The sequence below is a fragment of the Rhinoderma darwinii genome, chromosome 5, assembly GCF_050947455.1.
Source record: "Rhinoderma darwinii isolate aRhiDar2 chromosome 5, aRhiDar2.hap1, whole genome shotgun sequence".
Lineage (NCBI taxonomy): Eukaryota > Metazoa > Chordata > Amphibia > Anura > Rhinodermatidae > Rhinoderma > Rhinoderma darwinii.
This window is the reverse complement of record NC_134691.1, coordinates 82,338,256-82,358,523: the sequence shown is the minus strand read 5'-3', so window position 1 is coordinate 82,358,523 and position 20,268 is coordinate 82,338,256. Positions and strand designations below refer to the sequence as shown.

The 20,268-nt window shown below is 38.2% G+C and overlaps 1 protein-coding gene across 2 annotated transcripts in view; it reads right to left on the bottom strand.

Moving 5' to 3' along the window:
• Positions 1-20,268, bottom strand: part of TOX (thymocyte selection associated high mobility group box) — a 253,276-nt gene that overhangs the window by 112,607 nt on the left and 120,401 nt on the right. For both annotated transcript variants that reach the window (XM_075828315.1, XM_075828316.1), the window contains one exon: positions 8,537-8,602. In XM_075828315.1, the coding sequence (XP_075684430.1) occupies positions 8,537-8,602 (66 nt within the window). The remainder of the gene's footprint in view (positions 1-8,536; positions 8,603-20,268) is intronic.

Sequence of the window (20,268 nt, the reverse complement as noted above, 5' to 3'; positions counted from 1 at the left end):
ATCTGTCAACAAGCTGTCGCATTCCCACATTAAAAAATTTTTAGGCTGAGCTGCGAGCCATGAATGCACCGCTGTCTTCACCTCTTCATCAGATGTGAATCTTCGTCCTCGTAGGGCTTCTTTCAGGGGACCAAACAGGTGATAGTCCGATGGGGCAAGATCAGGACTATAGGAAGGATGTTTTAACACCTCAAAACAACGTTTTTGGAGAGTGTCGACAGTATGGGCATAGGTGGATTATTGCATAGGCAGAGCCATGGCTGATTTGCAAATGATTTGCGAAATAATTCACTGATACTCGTCTACACAATAGAATCAGTTCACGTGCATGCTCAATTGTGATATCTGTCGTGTACGTGGACCGGTTCCTTCTTCATAGCTGACACTTGTGTGACCTTCCTTGAACTTCTCTATCCGTTCATATACACTTCTTGCGACAAAACACTTTCTCCATACTGTCTTCGATAAATATCGGCACCAGACACACCCTCAGACCACAAAAAAACAATCACTGTATGCTGCTGTTCTTTCAAGCCAAGAGTACTGATGTATACATTATAAATTTATGAACAGTTTCACCTATTTGTACTACTACTACTGGGCAAATGGGATACAATGGAATGGATTGTAACTATATTCTTTGTAAAAAGAAATTACAATAAAATAAAATAAATTCATCAAAATTTGGTTCCCGAGCAATGATGTCAAGGATTCTGGTTGCACTATTTCTTTAATTTACAATTGTACATGTGAAAATCATACGTACATAGATATACATAGATGTACAGTATTCTAATTCTGTAAGCAAGCATATATAGAAATAAAGTGACCCTTTACTTGCAGTTATGATCCTATTTTATGCAAATAATATTGAAATTTAATAAGAATAAAAAGACATATTATTGAAATCCCGTTTTTATTATAAAAATGTTTTTAAATATATCATTTTTCACACTGCTTTCTAGAGCAGACGTAATATGATATTTATCTGATATGATAATAATCTGATATTTCCTGCGGCTCACTTTTCAGCTTTACTGTGTAGATTGGGACAGATCAAGAGAGCAATGGATTTAATGACAGCTCTATTGTACAGCTGCAGGCCTAGATAAGGCAGGAGAGTAACACTAGACACACAGATAAGGCTCTGTATACACCTCTATGGGCTCTGCAGGAGGGGGTTGTACTTCATCCCTTCCTGGAGACTGTTGTAGTCTATTGTCATTTCTTTGACAAACATTTATTGCTGCCAAAAAGCACACACACACACACACACACACACACACACTGCTGCAATATATATACAGACAAGGTAGGTAATGTGTATCTTTAATATGGATGCCCCAAAGAAAAGTTTTTACAAATTAAAAATAGATAGCACAACATTTAAAAAAAAAAAAAAAAGAACAAACACATTATTTCTCTTCTACAAACGTAAAACTAATTAACCCCTTAACGCAAAATGATGTCCATATATGTTATCTACAGGGGATTGTTGCCGCAGAATGCAATACATGTATGTCATTCTGATTGCGCAGACATGAGAGCTGTGACCATGTGATTGCTGTGGGAGCTCGGCTGTGACTGACAGCTGGGCTCCTGCTCTAACGGCCGGGATCTGAGATAACTACATTCTCGGAAATTTGACCCCTTAAATGCTTTGGTCAATAGGGTCCGCTGCAATTAAGTGGTTCGACAGAGGGATTGGGCCACCGATGGTTTGTCATGGCAGCCGGGAGCCTAACAAAGGCCCCCAGGTCTGCCATGGCTGTGTGTGTCTATCATGCCATGTCAGAGGCACATTCTAATAGACACTCAGTTTTACACTGACAGGTAATAATAATACTTTGGTCTACTAAGTAGACCATAGCATTATAGAAATTATCAAACAATCACTTTGTGAACTCCCCTAGTGGAAATAAAAAATGTATTACTGAAGAACATTTTTTAATTTATTAGACAAAAACCTCAACGTAAGTTTTTTTTTTCCATAGAAAATGGCTTTATTTTGTAAAAGTGTAACAAAATAAAAAAAACAAACACATATATACAGTATATGGTATAGCCACAAAAAAATAAAAACAATTAATTTGACATGGAGAATGCCGTCCAAAAAAATGCAAAAAACAACAGATGAAAGCTTTTTTCTTTTTGCGTCAACATAGTTATCTGAGGGCTTTATTGACTAAGTTTTATTAAAAAAATTTGGGGGGCAATGGGAAATAAAGAGAAATTCCGTCATTGATTTTTGCATTTAGGATTTACACTGTAGTGTTACTTTTATTCTATTGGCCAGTAAAATTAAAGTGATACAAAATATGTTTAGTTTTTTTTTATGTCTTACTACTTTTGCACAATAAAAACACTTTTAAACAAGAATAATTTGTTTTTGAATTGCCACATTCCAAGTGCCATAAATTGATGTAGCCATATGTGGGTGTTAGCATTACCGTTGTCAATAGGTTGTGTCACTACACAGTCTGACACTGTGAGCACTGATTGGACAATGTCATAGTGTGTTGCCAGAGCCATGATGCTGAAATGTATCCGTCGAGTAATATGTCCGAATCCTGACCAACGAACCACATTCACTTATGAAGTCTGCTATTCTTGCCGTCAAAGATTATGAAAGCCCCAACCGGACTCCCGATGTAATAGCTTCTACTCTAGATAACTCTCAAAAGGAAGGCAGCACTCCATGTGATTTCAGTAAACAAGTGATACTTTATTCACCCAGAACAGTGCAGTTTTAGACAGACAGACAGACAGACAGACAGATAGATAGATAGATAGATAGATAGATAGATAGATAGATAGATAGATAGATAGATAGATAGATAGATAGATAGATAGATAGATAGATAGATAGATAGATCAATTGATGAGTAGACCGATGTAGATATGGACTGCTGTGGCTGTTTATTAATGAACAGTCCATAGTTACAGTCCTACTTTAGGGTTAATAATATGCAATGTGTGCACAGTTTTATGTACAGTGGCAGATAAAGATTAGAATTGGAGTTGTAGTTAATTAAAATAACTTGTTCTCCCTATCCAATACAGTTATGTAAAACATTCACTAAAACTTACCATTTTGTTAAAGAGGCTCTGTCACCAGATTTTGCAACCCCTATCTCCTATTGCAGCAGGTCAGCGCTGCAATGTAGATAAGAGTAACGTTTTTTGTTTTTTTTTAAACGAGCATTTTTGGCCAAGTTATGACCATTTTTATATTTATGCAAATGAGGATTTCTAAAGTACAACTGGGCGTGTTTAAAGTTAAAGTACAACTGGGCGTGTATTGTGTATGTACATGTGGGCGTTTTTACTTGTTTTACTAGCTGGGCGTTGTGAATAGAAGTGTATGATGCTGACGAATCAGCATCATCCACTTCTCTTCACAACGCCCAGCTTCTGGCAGTGCACAGATACACAGCGTGTTCTCGAGAGATCACGCTGTGACGTCACTCACTTCCTGCCCCAGGTCCTGCATCGTGTCGGACGAGCGAGGACACATCGGCACCAGAGGCTACAGTTGATTCAGCATCAGCATCAGCATTTGCAGGTAAGTAGCTACATCGACTTACCTGCAAACACCGATGCTGCTGCAGAATCAAATGTAGCCTCTGGTGCCGATGTGTCCTCGCTCGTTCGACACTATGCAGGACCTGGGGCAGGAAGTGACGTCACAGCGTGATCTCTCGAGAACACGCTGTGTGTCTGTGCACTGCCAGAAGCTGGGTGTTAACGAAGAGAAGTGGATGATGCTGATTCGTCACCATCATACACTTCCATTCACAACGCCCAGCTAGTAAAATAAGTAAAAACGCCCAGATGTACATACACAATACACGCCCAGTTGTACTTTAACGTTAAACACGTCCAGTTGTACTTTAGAAAGCCTCATTTGCATAAATATAAAAATTGTCATAACTTGGCCAAAAATGCTCGTTTTTAAAAAAACAAAACGTTACTCTAATCTACATTGCAGCGCCGATCTGCTGCAATAGGAGATAGGGGTTGCAAAATCTGGTGACAGAGCCTCTTTAAGGTAGAAATGTTTTAAAATAATCACAATATAGATCTAGTACAAATTTTCTACAATAAATAGCAAAACTTCATTTCATTTACAAGTGTTAACCCACACTAATGGAAATCAAGTGGCCACATTTATGTTTGCTGTGTCTGAGCCAGGTTTCTGGAAAAGCCATATGTATGCAAATATATTCTATTATTACCCAAACTGGATAATTGTATGCAAATGTAATACACACATATGTTGCAAATAAACTGGAAATGCTAAAATAGTCATGGGCAATGTGAAACAAGATTTCCACTATGCATATACAAGTGGCAATAAATATTCTTACGGATAGGCAGCCAGTTGCAAAGAAAAAAAATACAAGTATTAAAATGTTTTTCTTCATTCCACTTTTTGACTTTTTTAGGTAAAAATATAATCTGCACTTCTAGTAATACCAGCACAGATCTACATAATTACTATTCAATTATTTGTTTGATGCATTTTACTATAGTAACAGGAATGACAGTGGCAGACATGGCCTTAAAGTGTCTACTGGTGAAAACCTGCAATCTGAGCCTTCCCAAGACCCCTAGTTCTCGCTCTGCCCCTAATTCTTACATTCTTCAGCTTGCAGTTTCTTTCTTTTTAAATTTCCCATAAAGTTACTCTTTCACTTGGCCTGAGCGGTCACTTCTTCTGGTAGTCCACCAGGTAGCCGGATAAAAAGTCACCTGGCACGCTCCACACATTCTGTATTAAATGTAACACAGTGCATGTGGACGCTGACATATGACATGTTTATAAGGCCTGTACTGGAGGCTGCCAGAAGGGGTGCAATTTGGCTGAGTAAGATAAACTGGCAGGAAGGGTTATAATCAATAGAACTGCTTTCCTGACCACTTCCGTACATGTACAACCAGAGGTACAACCAAGTGGTTGCTAGGCAACCTGAACCAACCAAAAACTTAATTTAGGGCACCTGGGCCCAAGAGCAAAATCTGTAACAGGGTCCCTCATCTACCATGTTCTATTTATAATACTAGTGTGTTCTTATGTGGCACAGGGGCCTATGGCTTTCTCAGGCCCAAGGGCCGGGGTGAGACTGCAACCCCCACACTCATTATAGCTATGTCCCTAGAACTAACAAAGAATGTAGAATACTTGGGGTGGTTATATTCTCAAAAAGCATGCAATACTAATTATACTATGTGTATGCAGTGACTGCAGTGATTTGGGCTTTCAAAGTCTTTCAACTGGCAGAATGTGCCACCTATAACCTGTATTTATTTAGAAGTGTTATATAATGATGAAAAACATTGCATCCTCCGTTTTCTTAGTATTTCCCTATGGAAACATATACAGTAAGAATCACAGTGAAATACTATCATAGATTAAATGTTTGATTAAAAATAATGTTACATATGCTTCATATCAGATAAAATAATGAGAAAATGAAAAAAAAAATCTATATACTGTATAACGTGTTAATATAAACAACAATCCTAGCAAGACCTTTCGCAAACATGTCATTTTAGTGATCGATACAATGAGGTTATATTACATATTTTTCAGTAAGGAAAAACTGATCAGCACAAGTATAGTTTATCATAATATATATAAATAACTTTCAAAATAGATATAATGTGGATGAATAGCGGACAATGGAGCCATTTATGACTAGATAAACTACAGCGAACATCTTTATTTACCCATCTGCAAATGTTTACAGCTCAGCATGGTATATGTATGGGTAACGGTAGCAGGCCAGCAGCGGTTGGCATACTGGGCAAGCAGAAGAAAGGGGTACATAATATTAAACAACTGGCTGTATGTTCACAATGTTAGTATACAGAGGCATGAAGGATCAGGATAGGCAATTGCCCATTAAGTCGCCCATGCCAGCCCCCATTGATGTGCCTATGCCTACCTGCAGTTGGCAGATTCTTAATTGTCTTAGTAATTGGGAGCGCTCTATCGGTAGTCCTAGACTGTAGAGGTGAATTATTTTTTCTCACAACATTTTGGTTGTGACCACATTAGGCTTTTTTTTTATCACTCACATTTAAAAAAGAATATTTTGTGTCATGTGAACTCCCAAACTTAGTTCTTCGTCGCTCAGAAAGGTGTTTTTCCCAAATGCTGGAAGCCATGCTGTTGGAGTGAAGATCCGCTATTTGCATTATAAGGTATGAAAATGTTATATATGGAATATTGTCTTAAGTTAAATCCCATGTTTCCTTTATAGTATACAAGCCATGCTTTACCAGACTTTTACCCCGTAAGAGCTCATTTAAATGGCAAAATAAGATCAGGAGCTGCAAATTTTCAGCTGAAAGGAAGGTATGAAACTGGACTTTTATTGAATAAGAGGATTCCTACTGGATGATTCATTTATTAGTCCAAGTTAGTACATTTGTGGGGTTTTTGGCTATTGCAGTATTTTGCAAAACATAAATAAAAAAGATACTAGGGAATTACAAATTTAAATTACGACCCTGTTGACACTGCCGTCGAGACAATTCTATCACATTTGACAGCATGAAGCACTATTCTTGCTGACAAAACTACTGACACCATGACAGAACCCCAATGGACCCCATTATCAGTCAGTGATTCAATGGGGTCTGCCAGGCGCCTCTGGAGCCTTTTTCAAGTTTTTTTCCCTTATAGGTTCCGGTCATGGAAAGAACAAGCAAGGCTAAGGGTTGTTTTAACCGGGCAGATTACTTTTACATGGGTAAATAATCTTGGCTTTATGGTGCCGAACGATTGTTACAGTGATCGTCCGTCCCCATATGGTTTTTATATTGTCGGCAGCACATCCCCTGTTTACACATGGAAATGTGCTGCCTACAAACAATCATTTTTATGGTGACATAAAAGATCCGATCAGCCACCGATTGAACATTTGCTTGTTTATCTGCCGATTGCTGCCATGTTTACACAGATCAGTGTTTCGGAAAAATTGTATATACAAGCACTCGTTCGTCCGATCATTCGCTCGTGTGAGGGAGCCGTAAATGCTATGAACACCTTTGAGGGCATTTTATTTTATTTTTTTTAAATAAATAGTTTAGTCAGTGTGTTTAGTGTAACTTTGTAATTAGTCTTTATTAAAAAAAAATCTATTTACTTTTGGAGCAACAGCTGTTCAGTACTCTCTATACAGAACAGCTGTATCGTTCACTTTACACTGAATCTGTCAGTCCCGAGGACCTGACAGGTTCAGTGTCGGTGGGTCCTGCGTGTCTGTTTATAACTTAGATGTGATAGATTACAGCTGAATCCTGCGTGATACAGGATGGGTTCAGAGACACGCAGGACCCGCTTTCACTGAACCCATCAATCCAGAGCAGCTGTATTTAAAAAAGTTAAAATAATTTTTAATAAAAACTATTTATAAAGTTGCACCAATCACAGTGATCTTTTATAAAATAAAAATGCCATTCAAAGGGTCATAGCCTTTAAAGATAACCTGTCACTAGGTCATATAAGATATGTTTAACTGGTTTACTGACCTGAATAGCGCTGTCTCGCTGATTCCATCACAGTTTTTTTTCCTAGACCCCCATTCCAGAGATATGGCCCACTGTTGCTAATTTGCTGTAGTTAGTCAACAGGGCTTGAACTACCCACATGCTGCCTCGTGCTGATTGGTCAGCATCAGAGGCAGGGAAGCTAGCTCCACCCTGTTGGCTAACTACAACAAATTAGTATATAGGGAGCCAACACAACAGTGAGCCATATCTATAGAACGGGGGTCCAGAAAAAAAAAATAGCTGAAATTATAAAGACAGCGCAATTCAGGTCAGTTCAACATATATGACCCAGTGACAAGTCCTCTTTAACATTCTTTTTTTTCCCACCCTCTTTTTTGTAATATTGGTTTGTCTCTCAGTAACACAAATACGCCTGTGCGAACAAGATCTCAAATGCTGCCAAGAGTACAGACACGACCTCCTTCAAAATGCCTCTGCTGATCTATTAGTACATCATTTCTCCTTAAAACATTTTTATTTTGTTACCGCGTAATTTGTAATGTGCATCCCGCTGTTCTGTTTTCATGCCAATAAATTCCAGATAAAAACTTTAACCATGAAATATGTGCTGGATCTCAGCTTGTTCCTCATTTCTAATTAAAACATTCAGTGACATGAGCAGCTTAAAATGATTAACTCGTCTGCAGTTACAAATCCAAATAAGCGGCACCTGTAAAGAGTTTATTCCTAAAGGTAAAAACAACTGTTTAAGAAGGATCATGCTGGTAAAACAGCTGCTTACACACTGGAGAGGGAACAAGGTAATATTTCTCAGCAAACACTAGCGCGTGTTGTATTTTTTTTTTATCAGCCCCATCTCATTAAGTGGCAAAAAAGGCTTAAATGCTTTGTTGATAAATTATGATAATTCCTGATTGCGGCAGTTATGGATAGTGCCACTCATTTGCAATGCAGCTCTTTGAATTTGTTTAATTACAATTTGAAACAAGGCATAGAAGATTAATTAACCCACCTGGCTCGCTGGCACGTAGTCCTGGTTTGGCTCTGTCATACTCATGTACATGTTATCACCGTCGTACTGCAATATAAAATAATAGAAAAGCGTTTAGCAATGATAAACACAATTCAAAATCTAATAGGCTAACCAAAAACTCCCAATAGAAATATACTGCGTTCACGTAAAAAAAAAAAAAAAAAGTATTTTTTCAGGTTGTATTGTTGTACGTTGCTGTAACACTCATTCAACTGGCATGTCAGTGATTTGCCGTAATTAGTGGCGTAGTAATTATAGCAAGCAAGTAATAAATGAATGGTTTCCTTTCATCCACAATCTGTTACCAAACAAAATGGATCAGTGTGTGTGTACCATGTATAGATATTGCTGCTGGGCCTAATGAACTGCTAAATAAATTGCATAGTTTCTCATGGGAGAAGGCAAATAGCAGATTAGTTACAAAATGCATAATGATGTATTCCTCTGTCTTATCTTATTAAAACAATGTATTTCTTAATACTGATTTGTAAATCAAATAAATAGGAGTGTCACGCAAGATTACAGTGAGGGGAGAGAACATTTATTTAGAGCGCCACTCTAGTCATCCATGAAACGCGTTTTGGCTTAATAAGAACAAAATAGAATGGAGAATTTACAGGATAAGGCCCTGGGTTTTATGTCAGCATTCCCAGTATAAGGCCTTGTTCACACACGGCAGTTTATTCTGATTATTTAATAGCCAAATGCAGAAGTGAAGAAGAAGTAAAACTGGAAGTGTTAGGAGGATTTAAAAAAAATATTGACTTATTGATGTAAAGTTTGCACTGGGCCTAAAGGTAGATACACGGATTGAACATGAAAATGTATTTTGTTAACATTTGAATGATTTTCCAATGGGAAAGTTGTTCGGATGATAGTAAATGTCATTCAGATGTAACGTTTCGAATAAAAAAATCTTGATCAGTCAGGACTGTAATGATGATGGTCAGTAGTAACAAAAAGATACAATTTAGGCAGGCATGACAAATATTCTTAGACATAGAAAAGATTTTTACTGACCGAAACCCAAAAATTTACAACCACATAAAAATTAGAGCAAAGTTAAAGTGATGGAGTAAAGCTGGCAATACACATTCAATGCTTGTTTGGCTGAGGGCTATTACACTTAACTCCACCATAAACGTGCAGGCCCGGCTGAGATATTGTATAATAAAGGGTCACAGATTTCTAACGTTGCCATTTTTACATTCCCATCCAACTTTTTCTGATTACAGGTTTTAATCCAAAAAGAATTATTACAGCTTAGTTTTATCAACCAGGTCAATTTTAGATTGGCCTAAGTGCTACTTAAGAGGAACACATCTTTCCTTTAAGAATATTTTGTCAGTGTATTTTTGCCTATTTTTAAAATTTTTGACAAAAGCGAATATTCATCCAATCAAATAAAATTCCATACATATGATTGTGGACTTGTACATAAGTGGAAAGTATACACAAACTGTCTCACAATTTCTTGTCATTTCCATCCTTAATCAAACTTTCTTCACAAAGCACTGGGGCTTAGTGGTCTCAATTGCATCCCCAGTGGATATCTGTCAAGTTTCGTCTCAGCCTTTGTTCACCAAAACAAATCACAGATTTGCTAGAGAAGTGACAAACATGAAATGAAACTCTTTAACCTTCAATGTGCTTAGTCACTATTGTAACAGAAAGCCTGGGAAAATGTACAGGGCTTTTGTGTTTTCCATGCACATCACCAAAAAATTGAAAAACTGATGCATGAAGTGGTGACATCTTTATAGAAAATGTTCTGCCTGAGGTACTGCCATCATACCGGCAGTGATGATATCACTTATTTTAATGTGTCCATCTGCTTAAGTATTATATGCCGCCACACCTGCCAGAAGCCATCAGTAGAAATCTTTTTTATTTTTCATCAATAGAAGATTAAGAAATTCCCAATGGTTGCTGTACAATTGTGACTAAAAAGACAAAGCAAGCATTTATTTTAACAATAAGCAGCTTTGCTTCATTCTAATGAGTGGAGTGAAACTGATTTAATTGTGGGATTAATTTGCCACCACTGCTAATGATTTAATTATTTAAACAAAGAAAAAGTTGGTGCTACATTTATTCCTGCAATTTTTACATGTGTGTGTCTAGTAATGATATATGTGGATTCCTCAGCAATTGCATATATCAAGAAGAAATTAACAAATCCCCATATCTATCTATCTATCTATCTATCTATCTATCTATCTATCTATCTATCTATCTATCTATCTATCTATCTATCTATCTATCTATCTATCTATCTGTCTGTCTATCTATCTATAAAAATTCCTTTAGTTGGGTATTAATGGGACCTGATAGGTACCAATCATTGGGCAGGCATAGGAAAATATTTCATACTGACTTACAAGGGTACACAACCTTTGAGAAAAAAGGTCAAAATTAAGATAATTACCTATTTCTTAATAAGAGAAAGTTCCTAATTGGTTAGACTTTCTCCACTCCTGTTAGGATCCACATTATATAACAACTCTGTGTGAGTCTTGTTATAGTGATAGAATACCTATTATTAAATACCATATTAGGGCATAATCAGTTAATAAAGGGGAGCCCCTTATTCAGGACCTCGATCAATTAGCAAGAGCAGAGAGTAACTGCAAAGAATATCTCCGTGCATTACAGCACATTGATATCAATAAGCTCCATGTAATGCTTTATTTCTACTGTGGTAGTGCTGCAGGGGAATTGAACACGTGTTTTAGGTTTCCCCACGGATTACATCTGATCACTGGGGGTCCTAGAGGGTTTTGTGTGATATAGTTACATTTTATGTAGATAGGCCAGGAATGGGAAATATATTTTAGAAGCCAGTTAGACAACGCCAAGGACCAGTTTTTCCAGTTTAGTGGCCAGGTAATAAGAATTTCTTGATATTAAGAACACAGGCTATCTGGCTCCTGGGCTTTGTTTAGACTTGAGTTAGACATTTGGTATCCTACACCAGTATCAATAGTAATTCCGTTGACTTCACAAGCTGTTTATGTGTTGACTATATCACATACTTATAAGAAGACGACATTTAAAGTTTGTCCCTTTTTTTTTCTCACAATTTTTTTTATAGAATGGAGATACCAACTATAGTTTTAAAGATTGTGGGATGCTGTAGAGTTATAGACATATGTAACAATAAAAAATTAAATTTGGGGGGTACAAATGTGCCCTATTAAATCTTAAATATGGGTCTTTTAGATGGGGTCTCCCAGGCTATCCACAGTTTACGCGTCGCTTGTACAACACTAAGGCTGGGTTCACACGACCTATTTTCTGACGTAAACGAGGCGTATTATGCCTCGTTTTACGTCTGAAAATAGGGCTACAATACGTCGGCAAACATCTGCCCATTCATTTGAATGGGTTTGCCGACGTACTGTGCAGACGACCTGTCATTTACGCGTCGTCGTTTGACAGCTGTCAAACGACGACGCGTAAATTGACTTCCTCGGCAAAGAAGTGCAGGACACTTCTTTGCAACGTAATTTGAGCCGTTCTTCATTGAACTCAATGAAGAGCAGCTCAAGATATACGAGCGTCACAGACGCCTCGTATATTACGAGGAGGAGCATTTACGGCTGAAACGACGCAGCTGTTTTCTTCTGAAAACAGTCTGTCATTTCAGCCGTAAATGCCTGCTATCGTGTGAACATACCCTTAAGCTTACTGTGAGTTATTAAAGAAAGATCTAATTGTTTTCTTTCATACATTAAAACTTTGTGCTTATGAATCACTAAACAAATGTACTCTTATGTGGCCCAGACGGAGGGCAGCAAGAGTGATCTCAGGTGTGTAATAAAAAACTTGCAGAATCTTGTTTTATTTTACAGGCAATTTTGAAGTGTGTATGGGAAGTCTCCCTCTTGCCTTTTCTAATATGATTGTGAAAACTCCAAAGCATACAAAGCTAATTTAAAGAAATATTATTAAGACGCTTGGAATATATAAAAAATTTTAGGGACATTACTCAATATGGAAAATATATGCATGTTTCCTACTGAAATGTTTGATATACATTTATACTCTAGTAAAAATTCTAACGCAGTAACAATACAAATAGCTTAAAAACAAAAGCTTACTGATTCTAAAATATTAATATCTGATTTTTTATTTGTTTAGACTGTACACATGGGGGGATCAAAGGTTGTAAGTCTTAAAGTGCCAATACGCTTCTCCTTTACTTATAGTGGTTCAGATGGTCCAGAGATGGGCATACCAGCAATCTGTATTGGTGAGATACCTGCCCATCTATATTAAGCAAACTTAAAAATCAATTTCAGGTACATTATAGGGTGATTTTTTATAAACCTAGATTTGTGGGATGACAATGAATCAAGAAGGAAATTTTGCCCATTATTTCCATTAAATTCTTTCAAAAATGATTTTCCAGCAACACAAAAATTGTTCTGATGACCTCAGTCCCTTTGTTTTAATAAACAGAGGGGGATTTCAGAAGTTGGACCCTACCAACCCATATATTTATGAAGTATTTTATCAATATGCTATAAATGTTAGTAGAGAGCACCGTATATTACCCTTGGTATGCAGAGTTCGGAGCCGGAAGCAGATGGCTCCATACACTGCATAGCGTTCGTGCTGCAGAAATGCAGTACTCCAGCTTGGCCGCTATTCTGTGACCGGCGTCATCTGCTTCCGGCATGGACATCCGATGCCCGGAGGCAGCCGGAGAAGCTGATCGGTGTGGGATCGGGGTGTCGGACCCCCACCGATCATTTCTTTTTTGGCAGGTAAATCTTTGATGTTTTGATTTTCCATAAGAAAAGTGATATTTTAGAATCATTGTCCTTCAGTTAGATTGTTTTACTAAAACTCATTTTACAAGATAGGAGAACAGGGAGAATAATGTAGTCGATACTGTTTTAAAAAAACATACAAACTCATGGATCTGTCTAACCTGGTCTCGTAGGAATAAAGTACTGTAAAATAAGCACTATGTTTTCGGGGTTTTTTTTGGTGTCACAATGTAATTTAGTGTCTTCGACAAGATTGTTCAACAGATTTATCAAGTAGTCTCAAGAGAAATCAGTCCTCATCTGAACTCATCAATAATACATAATGAAACGAAACAATTAACAACAAATGGGTACGCTTACTAGTTAAATGTATTAATTAATATAGGGGACAGTACAGATATAAATGCAGTTAATTAGATCGCCTAACCCAAAGATATTAAAGTTGGCCAAAGTTCTTTATTTTATTCTTTGCTCATGTCTTAGTCCTCCCACTCATAGGCCCTCAGTTCCATTAAAATTGTCCTGTTACATCAGAGGGCGATGGATGACGCAGATGGGTTGATTCCCTAATCTAATAGCTAATAAACTATTCTATAGAAGCTGTGGCATTATGACTGTGTAGCCATCATTGCACAGTGTTCTTACTTGTTTTCGGCACACTACAAAACCTCCAGGAATGTGCACAGGAGAGGTATCACGGCTATGGGTTACGTGGATCCACTGGGCCGCTCCGCCGTAGCGGAGTATCAGCTGGTTAAACAAAATGTCAATAACAGTCACTAGGGCGAGAGTACCTGGATTGCTGGCTTGTGCCGGGTAATCAGAAGCAAGCTAGTGAAGGACTATTAGAAGCCGGCTTGTGCCGTACTACTGGACTTGAACGTCTCAGACAATGGACTTGGCAAGGATACCAGACACAGATAGTGCAGTCGTCTCAGACACTTGATTTGGCACGGACACAGATACTGGATACAGCCAGGGAACCATTTGCCGGACAAACACTGGGAAGACACAACATTGCTCTGGCACTGAGGAAAGGGGCAGGATTTCTTTTAAGGGCCAGGGTGCTCAGGGATAGGTTGGGGATAATTTTACTGGTGTGCGCACCCTATGGGACAGCCGGGGAGAGAGAACAGAGAGCAAAGCATGCCGTCGCAGGGAAGGGGGACGCTTCTGCACTGCAGTCGCCGCTGCTGATAAGAGGGGGATGCCGGCGGTCCAAATTGAAACTTTATTAGAGACACCTGCCCTTTCATGATTGGAGTTTCCCATGGAAATTAGACGTGTGACCCCTGGAGTGACGCATAAAATGAAGGGAGCACATTTTCCTTGGATCAGTTTTAGTGTGAATTCACATTAAATTGAGAGAACTAAGCAACTTGAGCGACTTTGAACGAGGCATAGTCATTGGTGCTAGACATGCCAGGGCCTATATTTAAAAAGCTGATAATCTTGCGGGGATCTCTCATGCAACAGTATTGAAAGTGTACTAAAAGCAAAAGAGGACGTAAACAACTTGTAGACGAAAGAGGTCAGAGGGGAAATTCAAGAATCATTCTGACGAACAGGCGGTGCTCCAACTAATTTTTCCGAAGGCATAAATCGCTGCTCCGTAACTCAGATGGGCTACAAGAGCAGATGACCAGTTCAAGTGCATTTGCTGACTATGGGAGACAGAAAAGCAGGACTTCACTAGGTAAAAGAGAGCAAAAATTGGATTAATGAGCAGTGAAAAAATATCGCCTACTCAGATGAATCCAGATTTCTGTGGCACCATGCTGATGAGAGGGTCAGAATTTGGGCCAAGCAGTCCTCTGAGATCTGTGGATGGATGTTTGAACAGTAGGGCTTACCTAAGCATTGTAGCTACCCAAGTTAATACATTCATGGCAGCTGTATACCCTATGACAGGAGGACACATTATCGGCAACTGCAAAAAGCTATCCTGTCCGCGGGGGCCAACGTTCCTGCAGAACGATGTCAAGACCTAATGAATTCTATGCTATTACGAATTGCTGAGGTTCTAAGGAGGTCCAACGCGCTACTATATGGCTGTCTCTAATAAAATGGTACACAACCTTTTGTAGGTCTTGAGCGGTAGATAGGCTTAGGTCAGTGCAGGCAGCAGACTAGTAGATGTGGTCATATAATGCGCATCAGATACAATAGAAGCAAAAGCAAAACACCTTTGCAGACTGTAGAAACCAAATAGACTTCATTGCTTAGGAAAGCAAAGGTCGGAAAACGCAGGCTGATACGAGGGTAGGATGCTGGGCACATCCTAAGTTGAGCCAGTGTAATGTAACAGCACAGACAAGGAGCCACACGTGGCTACTAAACCACTGGTTGGGGAGCATGACTTTAATATCAATAAAAGGCTTTCATTCACAATGTAAAATACTGTTTAGGCAATTTTAGGTTATAAAGAGGTCTCCTAATACTCCTTTAATGTAAACTCTTGTAAAAAAACAAAACAAAACAAAAACAATTTTTACAGGTGTTTGTTTATGGAATAGATTATAACTACATAATGAGTCATGTGTAGTGCTCTAAAATACAATAATCTCTTTCTATTCCTAACATGAAATAAGAACTCAGAAGATTTCCTATTTACTATTTAGATGTACTATTTAAAATGTGCCAGAATTCTAGCGTACATGCTGTTCACCACATATACACTTTTTTGACACATTTGAAAAACCAAAAAGGATATGGTCTATCAGAAAGGGCATGGCTTAACATGCGACACTATGTGCTAATATTTTGTCGCATAAACCTGGCATAGATGTCTAACTAGATGCGCCAAACTTATACAGCTGCACCAGTTTGATAAATTTGGCGCAGTTTCTGACTACCTTGTCTGCGTTTACGCTGTCTAAAATGTAGACAGTATTAGTAAACCTGCCCCAATAAATCTTTTGGCAGGCTCAGTACCTAACCGATATATTACAGTATATCAGGACAGCCATTTTTATAATGGCTGTTAACTACGTAAAGATTAATGTTGACTTCTGGTGACCACACAAAAAGTGTTACTTCAAAATGTCCAGTCTACTATTTGAAACTTCAGGCTTTCTCAATGGATTTGTTACTTGCAGTCCTCTTCCTCTTCCAAACATGACTGTCTTTTCCAATTGGATTGGAGTTTATATTTTCATATGTCTCAAAAAATATTTATTCTACACTTTTCTACTTGAAGTGAAAGGTTGAACTTCATTTGGTTTAGAATTCACAAGTCAGGTTTTTTTTTGTGCCATCTATAGTCTTTCCAACATATATAGTATCAGTGTTCTTCTGCCGTGCTTTTACAGTATTTTGTGCCATATCACATTCTTCCTTCAGAACATTTATGGCAGCAGGAGATGAGCATGTTGATCTTGTACCAGACAGAAACCTATTCGGGCATATTATTATGTTAGTGAAAGAAGGAGCACTGGGACAAAGGTACTACTGTCATGCTATGATGAATTGGAATCAGGTCATAATTTACAGACTAAAGCTAGGGCTACAAAATGATTTTGGATGTGTTGGCATGTGGCATCCATGGTTGGACAGCTGACGCATGGTAGACTCTTCCTTTGCTTTGTACGGAGTCACAAAATATATGCTGATCAATTCCGACACCATCAATTTGCTTTTAACTTCAACTTGACAACAAAGCTACAGGTGGGACAGCCTGATTCAATAAGTATGTGGCATAGTCCTCTGCTGCTGCAGGTTTAGGTTTCCTTCACAGCTTCCATCCTGGAGCCTTGACAGCTATGATGGATCTGTTTTCTAATGGATCCCAATGAGACCTGACAGATCCCATTGACATAATGGAGTCTATCTGATTGCTGTTGGGTTTCTGTATTTTTGACAGTAAAAATAGCACTGTAGTCTTGTAATTAAAATTACCGGGACCCAAATGGAAACAGTATAGCTCAAGTGTGAACAGAACTGTAGCAAAAAATCCTACATACCAATAATACATGCAACTGTAGTCAGAGTGGGCCTATAAAGCAGTGGGTGCTGTAGATTATACCAACAGTAGTCAATGTAAAGAATAGATGTTGTTGCATAATATGTATCTGTATGTAGGATAAACGTTATAAATTTAATCTGTTATTTCTTTAAGACAAACTAGAAATATCCAACCTCAGCTGCTATAAATACTTAGTCCGACATGTCAGTCCCTGCATGGTGGTAGGTATTCCCTTGCAGGTCTTGCTTCTGTGTGTGTGTTTTGGATCCAGTTCCTGACCTTGATTTGCCTTTCATTCTCCTTCTGTTTGTTCCCTTGGATCTACACTTGGCTCTAGGTGTACCTCTCTATATTTATTGTTATCTTGCTGACTACCATTGACGACTCCTGGCTAGCCTCTGACTACATCTTGCTTAATGCTGCCAATCCGAGAATATTCCAGGGCACAGGACTTGAGGATTCCCGGCAGCAAAGTCCAGATCCCTGTATATGTTAAAGGTTGAATACCAGGGAATTCCTTAGACTCCGCACCTCCATTTAGCCTGCACCAATCGGATTGTGGCTTAGAGGATCCACATCGAGAATTAGCGCAACTGTATAACATCATCTGAGGTATGGTGTGTAACAAATATTAAGAGTGGCCCAGCATGCAAACGAGAAACATGAAAACATGGAAGACATATAATTTATAAAGAGCTAATGCCGTGTAACAGCTTAATCAATGAAAACAGTTTCACAGACTCTGTGATCTCTGACAAATAGAACTAGTATCACAGTGAAAGATCTTAGTGCTGGCAGGAGTTTACTGTTTGATAGAAGAGCTGGTGCCCTTGTTATACTGCTTATACTTCATGCCTTGCTGTGTTTTTATAGTGATAAAATAAAACATTTCAGGTCTACCTTAGGCTAGTTTTCCCACTGCATAAGTCATTTATTATTTGTGCCTCTCTATTATGTATAATCAGTTCTTCTGCAAATAAAGAATTAACTGTAAATGGCAGGATTAGGATGTGTTCACATCTGAATTTTTGGGTTCTGTTGTTCTGCTCCAGCATAGGAAAAAAACAATGAGATTATTGTAAGTGCAAGATCCATCACATGACGAAAACCAATGCCACCCGATGGAACCCATTGATTTTAATGGGTTCCATCAAGTTTCTGTCATTTTACTGGACAAAATAGCTTAGCATGCCACGTTATTTTTTCTGGCAAAAACTAGGAAATCTGCTACGGAGGCCCCTGACGGAGCTGCCGACAGATGTGAACAGAACCTTAGTATGTTATTTATAAATATATAAAATAAGTAAGATCCCATACTTAGTCCTGTGAAAAAAAAGATGTATAGTCGTCAAGATTGTATAAGAAACGCTTTTTTTTCTTCTTTTTTTCTGCTCTCTGTTTTTATGCCTGGGGGGGGAGGGGGGGGTTGGGGTGGGTAAAGGGGGAAATTTGTACTGTGATTTTTTTTTATCTGTGAAGTAATTTTATAGATGGAAATTGTGGAAAGGAATTTTTGTATTGGAAAATATGTTACATAAATTTTTTTTTGTAAATGTACTTTATATACTAGTATATAGGTGGATCTAAAGCTGTGTTGATTTCTTTAACCTCTATGACATTTTGATATAACACATCCTGCAGTTCCAGATCAGAAGTTATAATGTAGGTGTTCGGGGGGGGGGGGGGTTGCGTTCTTTAAAATCCCTATATCTCCTAACTGTGGTCATCAATGACAAGTTGTGGTTCTTGAGAATCCGGCACCATTGTATTAGCTAGATCTGATGCTTCTAAAAGATTGTTCACACATCAACACTGCTTATAAAATGCAAAACATGGCATCAGATGAGGGACCTTCTTCTAAAAGGTCTCTGATTCTTCATGAGGAACCTGAAGCATTTATTACATGTGCGCCGGTGATTATACTTTCATGCTGACAATGACCCTATTATAAACATTAGAAACAGTTCCCGAGCAAAATCATACTCCATTAAATGTGATTTGATCTTACAGTTAGAATCTGCCTCCTGTGTTAAACACATTTCTACCTCCTCTGTGTTATGCAATGAGTTGGAAGCATCAATTCAATAGGGGTATGTAGATCACATGACATTAATTTCTGGGCTTGAAATTGTAGAATGAAAAGGTATGAATCCAATTATTTTTATTATTTTTAGTCGACATGATGAATATCTTTCATCTGCCCTTTGTTAACATTTTCCTACTCTGGACTAGGGATGTCACGATACCAGAATTTGGACTTCGATACCGATACTTAGTTTAGTATTGCGATTTCGATACCAATTTCGATACTTTGCCAACAGTAATAAAAAATAAAATTTCTTCCGTTTTCTGATGTGAGGCGCGACGTGTGATGAATTTTGAATGCGCCTCACAGTAATAGTAATTAATCCCATCCTGTTTCTCAGTCATAATGGGTTAATGTGTAATGTACATGATGGGGTTAATTACTATTAATGTGAGGAACATGGAGGTTAAATTCATCGCACCTCGTGCCTCACATTAATAAGTGATAGAAAGCAGTGTTTATTTCATTTTTTTTACAGCGTACACATCATAAATGATGCAAAAAAATTGTTGTGCGCGCCAATACTGAATGTGTATATTTTATGTATTGAGACTTATTTTAATGTTTATTGTAAAAAAGGAGTATGTGTATTTTTTTTTAATTTAACAATACTTTGTTTTTACTTTATTTTTAAACTCTAATGTACTGACATATATCAGATATGTGCCAGTACATTAGCCTGTGGACGGATAGCACACAGGCTGTTGTTCGGACATACCTCAGTATGCCCTAACAACAAGAAATATGGTAAGACAGCCCTGGGGTCCGTCAATAGACCCTGGGCTGTCTGCCCATATATGGTATGGCCCTCGATCGCGTCAGAGGAATTCCCCGTGACGCGATCCAGGGGCATCCCCCCTTCTCATTTTCTGCTGAATGCTGC